Here is a 10,342-nt window from a genome sequence, read left to right as displayed (position 1 = left end):
AATGTAGAGTTAAAGTAATTTTTTTTATAAAGCTGAAAGGCTAAAAAATTCAATTATAAAAGGAAAGCAACCAAAATTTAATTTCTTAAATTTGAATATAGAAAATTTGAAAATAAAGTCAAACAAAATCATAAATTTCACCCAAAATTATAGCACAGTCCCACATGCAAATAAAATCATTTAAGAAAATAAAAATGTAGAATTTAAAATATTTATTGAAGTTTGTTTAGGTAATGTAAGACCACAAAATAAATGATGTATCATGCGATAATGTGTAATTTGAAGGTTAAATTAATAAAATATCATAGATAAGACAAAACGGTGATGAATAGTCATGTTTAATTCAAATCTATTTGGACCTCACAAATTTTAATGAAACTCAATAACACTTTAAATATATTTTCTATTTTCTATTTTTATGCATAAACTGAATTTATTAAATTAGTTAATGAATTCATTTTTAAATGCCATAATTTAAATTTAAAATAATTATTTTGATTTGCTAAGTAAATATTAGCGATGTCGCTATTCTTGTAGTAATTTAAAAAAATTGAGTTTTAATTTAATTAATATTTTTATTATTATAATATTCAAAAGAATATTGATTGGAATGTGTTTTTATTTTAATTCAAGAGTTGAGTGAAAATATTCACCTAAGAAATTTATAAAAAAATTATTTTAAAAATTAAATGTGAAACTTATGATGTCATCTATTCACATTTCATAATCTCCTCATGTCTATATTTATATATATATATATATATATATATATTTTAGATTTATCAAAATACAAAATGACATAAATGTTATTAAAATAATGTTTTTATTTTATAAAATAAACGAGTTTTTGATAATTTTTAATTGAGTTGGAATCTAATTTAAAGGTGATACTAACTTAATCATTTCAGTAATATATATATATATATATATATATATATATATTATTTTATGCTATTATTTTTAATTTTAATAAATATTAAAGTTTTATTAATTCAATTGTCATGAGTTTAAATTTTATTATATGTAAATTTTATTGATTTTTTAGAAAAATAAAAAATAAAGTATTTTCGAATAATAAAATTTATTTTAAATATAGAAAGACATCGAGTAAATTCTCTAACTGAGTTGGTGTTCGGTTGATTTGTGACACCAACTGAATCATAGACTTAAATAATAGTGTAAATATAATTAATGGAGTTAATAAAATATACATATTAAAATTAAAATGTATAAATATTAAAATAAAACTTTAATTGAATAAAAATTTAAAATTTTACTAATCTAATTATCAAACAAAAATTTAAGTTCTACTATATGTATATTTTTATATTTGTTAAATAAAAATTAGACTAGCTTCAAGTAATAAAAGTTAATTTTATATAAAAGAATCGAATTTGATGTCGGATTGCATGGTGATACCAATTTTATGATATATTCTAAATCTAAAAGTAGATTTTTAAAAGAAATTAGGAAAACGGTATCGAGAGAAATTTTCGCGCGAGCAGATGAAAAAGTTGAGAAAAAAAGGTTTAATTCTATTTTTAGTCCCTGTATTTTTGTATATTTAAATTTTAGTATTTTTACTTTTTAATTTTAAAAGTTTAGTTTTTCTATTCTTTTAATTTAATAATTAAAGTTCAATTAATGACACGACACATGATCTAATAAAACGTTGGTTGTATTGGTAAAGTCGAGACTTTGAAAATTTGAATGCTTAGATTCGAATTTCTGCCATATGTTTTGATTGGAACTGTTGTATCTTACATGTAACTTCAAAAAACATATTATTAAACAAAAAATAAAAGGATTAAATTCTTAATATTAAAAGTAAAGACATTAAATTTTAAATGAACAAAGAGTATAGGGACTGAGTACAATTATATCAAAACAGAACTCTAACTTTGCACCTTGCTCTGCTATCTTTATATAACTCGACTGAAGAGACTATTTCTCTTCAAAATTTGAGATGATGAGTTTCTTTTCTTCACTGCCGATTTAGCCTTTCGGAGGTTTATCAGAAATGGACGGTTCTCACCTTTTCATCACTTTTTCTTCGTTTTGTTCTTATCTAGAGGCGTTGACTTGAAGTCGTCGTTTGTTTTTTTGAATCTTTGATCCATTCCCTATGCAAGTTTTTTGAAAGATTCAATCAATTGTTTGGAATCGAAAGTAGTGTGTAGTACAAATTCCGGGTAATCAAGTAGAGAGGCAGCTTTATTCTTGTAATCTAGTTTGATGGTGAAAAGAAAGCAGCAGCCGCCTCAAGAAATGGGGGGTACGGGCGGCGCTGAAGCGGCAGTGGAGGCTGAGACCGGAATCCAAGCCAAACGAAGGGGTACCAAATCTCTGAAAACGCAAGCTCAGAAGGATAAACATAACGAGAACTGTAAACGATATCGACTGAAAATTAAAGTACAGTGATCGTCAACTTTTCCCCTTCGTTTATTTATGTCTTTAATTAATTAATTGATTAATTTTTGCTTTGGTGATTTTATAACTAAAGATGAGGCGTAAGGAGGAGGAACAAGAGATCCCAAAGTTGAAGGATGAACACCAGAAGACGAAAATGGAGCTAGAGGAATACAAGTCTAAAATTGGGGTTATGGGAAATGAGATCCAACAACTTAAGAGAAAGCTTGAGGCACAGGTTCTGCACTCCCATTCCTCTCTCCTTTTAGTTTCATTTCAATAATAATTAGCTTAAATTATCATAAATTTGTTTGAATCACATGGAAAACCTTGAAATCTCCTAGAATACCCATTTATATGACTGTTTTTTAATCTTATTTTGTGAAATCATAATTGCTTTTTTATAGACAGCAAACGAGGAACAATTCAGGGGAATCCCACTGGATGGAAAGTTGATGTACGGAAATTTGTATTATATAAATCTTTGTTTTTAAAAAAATACTTGTTCAGAAAACTGTTTCTTGTAAATTTTATAATTTATGTTTATTGCCATTTTTACTTAGTAGTTAGTACTTAACATTTGGTTAAGTTTATGTATCTTTTATTCAAAGATTTATCACTATTTATTTCTTTTTTATGATAAGGCCATAACTTAGTAGTAGAAAGGAAATTAGGGGAATTTTTAGATCCCTTGTTTAAGTGTCATTGGATCGAGTTTTCTCTATATTTATTCTAATTTATTTTGTGGATTTGTTCATACATATATATATATATTAGTTATTAGTTATCAGTCAGATAATTCATTGTAATAATTGATCATGTTTGTATCTATAGTCGAATACATTGACTGTAATAATTATTGTAATTTCATGGACGGTTTCTCTTCGTCCAGCTGAATTGGAAATGTGTTACAGCTTTTCGGATGCTCTTTTTGTACCGAAATAGGTTTTGTCGTCTCTTTTCATGTTGGGGAGGGTTTGTTCTCACCATTTTTTTGGTTGAGGTAGTATTCTCTTATGTTAGATAAAGTTTATAATTCATCTCTCTTCAATTGCAGGGGCAAATGCTTACTTCTTTGGAAAAGGTATGCCGATTATGCTGTATATTGAATATTTGAGTTTCTGATATTCCATTGAGTGTTGAATTGAATTCTACATTGCAGGTGGTAGAATGGTTTGCATTGCAGACCAATGTGCAAGGTGGTCAAGTTTTAGCAACTTCGGGAGCTGTTTTACAAAGTGTTAATGGATTAGTGAGTTCGGGAGAGACAGGGTCAACATACTTTCAACCTTCCATGGCTGGTTTTCTTCAGCAAACATGCTTTGGTAATTATATAAGTCACGAGCCACAACTTGATTAAATTGCTTGGTGTTGTATTGTGTTATGCGCCTTGGCGTAAGATCTAGTCACAGGTCTAGACGAGAAAGTATCCTTGCTTCGACCTATGGTTACTCAAAGGCAGATTCGTCTTTGACTGAACCCCCTTCCCAAACTAACGTTTGTGATAAAAAATAAAACCCCCCTTTTATTTCATATTGGCAGCCTTTTTATAGGCTGTTAATTACAAAGGAAAATCCTAATCTAATTCCTAATTTAAAGTCCTAATAGAATTCCTAATTTAAAGTTTATAAGGAAATAAAAAACCTAGTAAAACTAAAACTCCCAAAGAAATTAAATAAATGTAGAATTCTAATTCCTATTCTTCCGTTGATATTGTTTTCCAATGAAAACATCTATATCATTACTCCCCCTCTCGGAGTTGAGCTTGTCCTCAAGCTCAAATTCGTGATAAGTCGCTCAAAATTATCAATTGGTTCCCAAGTGGCATCTTCTTGAGGGCATCCCGCCCATTGCACTAATAGTTCCCACGACCCGATTAAGCCCGGTATTAATAATAGCTTGTGGAGTAGGCAAGGCCTTGCCATCATATACTAAGGGCAAGTCTCCTACCGCATCTGGTTGAGGTCCTTTGTATTCTTTGAGGAAAGAAACATGAAATACATCATGTATTCTCGCTCTGTAGGTAATTCAAGCCGATAGGCCATCGATCCTATTTTGTTCAAGACTTTAAAAGGACCAAAATATTTTGGCAATAACTTGTGATGCTTCGCTTAGTTATCGCCAATTGTCGACATCGTTGAAGCCGTAACCAAACCCAATCCCGACTTTAAAATTCAACTCTCGTGCCCCAAATCATAAGTGGCTTTCATTCGTTGTTGAGCTTGCAAGAGTCTATCCCGAGCATTGTGTAAAAGTGCATCCCTATCTTGTAGAGCCTTATCCATGCTTCAATCCTTGTAGAACCAAATTGAATAGGAGAGAAGTCGAGGTGGATCCCTACCGTATACTAATTGGAAGGAGTGGCCTTTAGGGCGCAGTGATATGAGGTGTTGTAGCAATACTCAAATTTATGGAACCCAATCGACCCACCGTCGTGGACGATCACTAGAGAGGCATCGTAGGTACATTTCTATTGTTCGGTTAACTGCCTCTGTCTGACCATCAGATTGGGGATGGTATGCTGAGGAAAAAGCGAGCTTAGAACCACTTTGACGAAATAATTCCTTCCCAAACAGGCTGAGGAAAACTTTATCACGGTCTGAAACTATGGATTCAGGCAAGCCATGAAGTCGGAATACCTCTGCAAAAAAGACGGTAGCAACAGATATAGCAGTAAATGGATGGGACAAAGGTAAAAAATGAGCGTACTTGACAATCATCCACAACCACCATAAGTACTTGATTTCCTTTTACTTTGGGTAGACCTCCACGAAATCCATAGAAATATCAGCCCAAACATGTTGTGGTATTGGAAGAGGTTGAAGTAAACTCATGGGCTGTAAATTTTGCCATTTGTATGCTTGGCATACTAAATAATGTTGCACAAATTCTGAGGTTGCAAGCTTCATTCCTTTCCAAAAAAAATCTTGGCGAAGACAATGCAATGTTTTCAATTCCCCTTCATGTGCCATAGCATGTATAGAGGAGATAAGAGTGGGAATAATTGGTGAGGTAGGTAAAAGGTACAACCTCCCTTTGAAGAAAATCAACCCATCTTGTGCAACCCAATCGGGCCCCAACTCTCCTTGTAGAATTCTTTGCTAGAGTTGTGATAATTCTGGGGAAGCTTCTATTTCTCGTGTGATGGCTTTAAGAATTTCAACTTGAGGGAATGAAACAGTCATGAGGTGTGGTAAGTCTTCGTCTTTTCTAGATAAAGCATCTGCAGCCCTGTTCAACTTCCCTGCTTTATATTCCACTCGGAAATCAAACCCCATTAGCTTGCTGATCCAATGTTGTTGTGGAGATGTCGTAAGTCATTGGTCTAACAAATACTTAAGACTGAAGTGATCAGTACGGATGAGGAAATGCCTTCCCCAAAGATAGGGTCGCCAATGAGTCACTGCCTTTGCCAAACTAATTAATTCACGTTCGTAGGCAGCCAACTTAAGGTGTCGATCTGCAATCTTGCAACTGAAAAAGGCAATGGGGTGTCCCTTTTGCTGTAGTACAGCTCCAAACTCGCTGTCCGAAGCATCACATTCAACCACAAATTCCTTCGCAAAGTTGGGTAATTGCAAAACTAGGGCTACTGAAAGAGAAGTTTTTAATTGGGTGAAAGCAACATCAGCTTCCTTAGTCCAGTTGAAGGCATTTTTCTTTAGAAGAGATGTTAAGGGTGCAGCCACTTGTCCATAATTCTTGATGAATTTTCTGTAATATCCTGCCAACCCAAGAAAGCCTCGTAGAGCCTTGGTAGTTTTAGGAGTTGGCCAATCGGTGACATCTTTAATTTTAGTGTGATCAACCTCGACCCCTTCACTATGGATGACATGACAGAGGTAGGTTACCTGAGACTCTCCAAAGAAACACTTTGATTTCTTTAAGAACAACATATTATCCCGCAAGAGTTCAAAAACTAATCTTACATGATGCATATGTTCAGTCCATGTTTTGCTATAAATTAATATGTCATCAAAGAAGACTAAAACAAACTTACGCAAGTAAGGGCGAAAAATGTCATTCATCAAACTCTGAAATGTGGAAGGGGCATTGGTAAGCCCGAATGGCATGACAAGAAACTCAAAGTGTCTATGGTGGGTTCGAAGGTCAGTTTTTCCACATCAATAGTTGCCATTCTAATTTGAAAATATCCCGATCAGAATCCAATTTTGTAAAATATTTTGCCCCATGAAGTTCGGTCCAACAATTCATCCACGACAGAATCGGATATTTGTCTTTAACAAAGGCAAGCATTAAGCTCTCGATAATCGATGCAAAACGCCATGACCCGTCATGCTTCTTTACTAATAGTATCGGAGAAGAGAATGGTGATCTCTGGGTCGAATGATTCCTTGTTGTAACATTTGGTCACATCGCTTCTCAATCTCATCCTTTTGAAAATGTGGATATCGATAAGGCCCGACTACAATTGGTCCCGTTCTTGGTTTGAGAGTTATACGATGGTTACATTTATGTTAGGAGGTAACCTGACGGTTATTGGAATAAATGCTAAATTCTACCAAGAGCTTATCTAATACTATATTAGTTAAATCCGTCCTCAGATCAAGTCGAGTCGTGGAACTTCCTCCGGTGCTGCCTTGCCAAAGTATCTTCTTCTTGTTTACTGCAAATTGCATAATTAAGGAGCTGAAATCCCATAAAATTGGACCAAGGGTACACAACCATTTAACCCCCAAAATCATATCAAACCCTTCTAATGGTATTGTATAAAAATCAACTTGAAAGTTGTCATTGGCCACAACGAACTGTACTGATTTACAAATGCCAATGCTAGGAACCCGTTCTCCGTTTGCCACACATACTTGCAACCCCCTTTTCTTTTGTATTTTCAGTCCCAATCTTGGCACTAGACCTTTGCGTAGAAAGTTATGTGTACTGCCTGAATCAACGAGAACTAACACTGTTTTTCCTGACACCTTTGCTGGTAGTTGCATAGTAGATGAATTGCAAGTTCCTCTAATGGCATGTAAGGAAATTTCAAGATCATCTACCTCATCATCTTGCTCATCTTCAATATCTGGTACTTCTATCCAAAATAGCCTTTTACATTTGTGCCCCATGGAGTAAGACTCGTCACAATTATAACACAATCCCTTAGCCCTTCTCTCCGCCATCTCTGCTCGTGTCAATCTTTTGATAAATGGTGCAGAAGAACCTATTTTGCTGTTATTCCCCATTGGTTTCGTTGTTTGTCCTCCTCCCTTTGCAAAGCTCTTAGTTGTTGGAATAATGGAATTGCTGCCAGTGTTTTGGGAAGCTGACCAGTTTAGATTGGTTTGAGATAACATCTTGGAAGAGACTTTTTGTTTCCGTTCCAAAGCTCGAGCCATATTCATTGCAACTCCAAGGTTTCCGGTTGTTGCATCTCGATATCAATTCTAAGTTCCTCTCTCGATCCGGAAGAAAAGGTTTACTTGTTGTCAAGGTTTAAGATCGAGAGTCCTAGCCAAGAGTGATTGAAATTGACGTTGATATTCTTCTACCGTCCCAGCTTTGTCTCAAGTTTGCAAGTTCCCCAAGGGGTTATTACTCATAGGTGGCCCAAACCCGACATGACAACACTCTAAAACGCCCCAATCCAAATTTGCCTCCTCTTCCTTGATTTGATCAAACCACAATTGTGCTTCTCCTAAGAGATGGAATGAAGCTAAGCCGACTTTGTCTTCTTCGTTGGTTCGCTGATTGCCAAAATTTTTTTTGCATCTTTTTAACCATCCTAAAGGATCACCAACACCATCATAAGTGGGAAATTCCATCTTGGAGTATCTTGGCACCATGCCCCCACCGTGTTGTGAATCTGAATTTCTTTTCTTGCCTCCACTGCTGCCTTGTTCTTCATTATTTTTTTCTAAATTCTCTTTCGTTGTCTTTTGGACCGAAAGAGATAAAATCGCCATCTGCTCCTCTAATGCTTGTTGCCTTGTAGCCATTTGTTCCATAAATGCCTCCAGCTTGGCTGTCAAAGTTTTTTCGTCACCCATGACAACTGACTCCGATACCAAGTTGTTATGCACCTTGGCGTAAGATCTAGTCACAGGTCTAGACGAGAAAGTATCCTTGCTTCGACCTATGGTTACTCAAAGGCAGATTCGTCTTTGACTGAACCCCCTTCCCAAACTAACGTTTGTGATAAAAAATAAAACCCCCTTTTATTTCATATTGGCAGCCTTTTTATAGGCTGTTAATTACAAAGGAAAATCCTAATCTAATTCCTAATTTAAAGTCCTAATAGAATTCCTAATTTAAAGTTTATAAGGAAATAAAAAACCTAGTAAAACTAAAACTCCCAAAGAAATTAAATAAATGTAGAATTCTAATTCCTATTCTTCCGTTGATATTGTTTTCCAATGAAAACATCTATATCATATTGATAGACTTTTTTAACATGTTTGCAGACCAGGACTACAACATTACGGCATCTGCTGCTGCTGCTGCTGGTTTTGCAAATCATAACTTGCCCTTTGGGTCTGATGCCCCTAATAGTCAGGGTAATAAAGCAGGTTTTTGTACTCATCATTATATATTTTTGGTTTGTGTCTTTTTTCCCCCCAATTTGTGCGAAGGATTTTCATGTCTTTTCGGCATTAAAATTTTTGGTTTTATGCTGGTTAATTTAACTCTTAATTTCAAGGTCTTTCTCAGGGCTTCCTGAATTAACTTTCTTGTTAATTTAGGAGACTGGACTAATTCTGCTACTGCAAATTATAACTTGCCTGAGTATGGTGCTACGAACAATCATGATAAAATTTTCAACAATGTCGTTGGTGCTGGTAATACATTGAGTTTTTTTCTTTTTCTTTTTCTTTTTTTGCATTCATCATATTAGTTTATCTTGTTTATTGTATTTTTTTTTTAATTCTTCTCTCCAATTGCCACATGTTTTTATCACAGCTAATAGTCCAGTGGTAAATAACTTGTGGGGGTTTAAGTTCTACTGGCATGATCTCCACTGGTCTAGTGGCAAATAAGTTGTGTAGTTTTAAGTTCTGTTGCCATGATGTCCATGATTCGAATATGTATATAGTGCTATTCTTTCTCGTCTCCTCCCAACTTAAAATGTAATGAAAGCTTAACAGTACCCCAAAAAAAAGCTTCTTTATTAGTAAAATTTACCCCTATGGTTACTTATTTTTTTATTTTTGGGGTTAAAAATGTAGGACTTCTTCCTACTGGTTCCTCCTTGGAGGCAAATCCTGAAGCGTCCTTCATGTTTGATGCTGCAAATGGTCATGAGAATGATGGTGATCTTTTACTCCATGGCCACGCTACAGGTAATAAATCAAGTTTTTGCATTTATTATATTGGTTTTCATCTTCTTTATATCTTAATTCTCCCATCTGATTGGCAAAGGATCATGTCCTGCTCATTCTTGATTAATTTTCCTTGTTAATTTAGGATTTCAACTTTCTGAAAATCCTTCTTCAGAGGCAGTTTGGAAATCTTCTCCATAAAACTCCACAGCTCAAGCAGAGCATTACTTGGCCATTTATGTCGTCTTTTTTTTATCATATTATCGTGATTGTGCTTCCCCCAATGTTTCTATTGTTGCTGCAACTTTTTATGTTGAACATGTGTATTGATTTATCTAAAGTTTGAATGTGCATTGTACTATCAAAACATCTTTGTCTTTGTTGACCTAAACCAGCTGCTGAACTGTAAGAACATATTATGAGCAAAAGTGATGGTGAAAGTAGATATTGATGCAATAATTGCGTAAACCGCGGTGAAAATAGGGGTCAATAAATTGTTTACTTAATTTGGTTTCTATATGTCAACTGAGCTTAACTTGATAAGATGAATCTACCATATTTGAAATCAATACAACCAACAATCCTAGCTCTAATATATCTTAGTGAAGAATTCTCTTTTATACTTCAAAGATTAGATCTTTCACCACGTAAAATCACCA

General features: G+C 34.4%; 1 protein-coding gene across 3 annotated transcripts; it reads left to right on the top strand.

Moving 5' to 3' along the window:
- The first annotated feature begins 1,847 nt into the window (after positions 1 to 1,847).
- Positions 1,848 to 10,142, top strand: LOC108453568 (uncharacterized). 3 transcript variants are annotated; one of them, XM_017751738.2, is made up of 8 exons: positions 1,848 to 2,412; positions 2,504 to 2,647; positions 3,467 to 3,493; positions 3,572 to 3,734; positions 8,829 to 8,933; positions 9,108 to 9,203; positions 9,591 to 9,704; positions 9,829 to 10,142. In XM_017751738.2, exons 1-8 carry the CDS (start codon positions 2,236 to 2,238, stop codon positions 9,882 to 9,884), a joined length of 882 nt encoding a protein of 293 aa, XP_017607227.1. In that variant the 5' UTR covers positions 1,848 to 2,235; the 3' UTR covers positions 9,885 to 10,142. The 3 variants fall into 3 exon arrangements, with proteins under 3 accessions (XP_017607227.1, XP_017607228.1, XP_017607229.1); XM_017751739.2 differs by having other exon boundaries at positions 1,849 to 2,412; positions 8,829 to 8,921; XM_017751740.2 differs by lacking the exon at positions 9,108 to 9,203 and having other exon boundaries at positions 1,849 to 2,412; positions 8,829 to 8,921.
- The last annotated feature ends 200 nt before the right edge of the window (positions 10,143 to 10,342 follow it).

This window comes from Gossypium arboreum, chromosome 1, assembly GCF_025698485.1.
Source record: "Gossypium arboreum isolate Shixiya-1 chromosome 1, ASM2569848v2, whole genome shotgun sequence".
Taxonomy (NCBI): Eukaryota; Viridiplantae; Streptophyta; class Magnoliopsida; order Malvales; family Malvaceae; genus Gossypium; species Gossypium arboreum.
The sequence above is the reverse complement of the archived record's forward strand: the minus strand, read 5'-3'. Positions and strand labels throughout refer to the sequence as shown.

Excerpts from the sequence above, each read along its gene's own strand:
- LOC108453568 (XM_017751738.2), top strand. The coding sequence starts at position 2,236 with ATGGTGAAAAGAAAGCAGCAGCCGCCTCAAGAAATGGGGGGTACGGGC. Across the intron at positions 2,413-2,503 it reads GATATCGACTGAAAATTAAA|ATGAGGCGTAAGGAGGAGGA; the intron begins GTACAGTGATCG and ends TTATAACTAAAG. Across the intron at positions 9,204-9,590 it reads CAACAATGTCGTTGGTGCTG|GACTTCTTCCTACTGGTTCC; the intron begins GTAATACATTGA and ends TTAAAAATGTAG.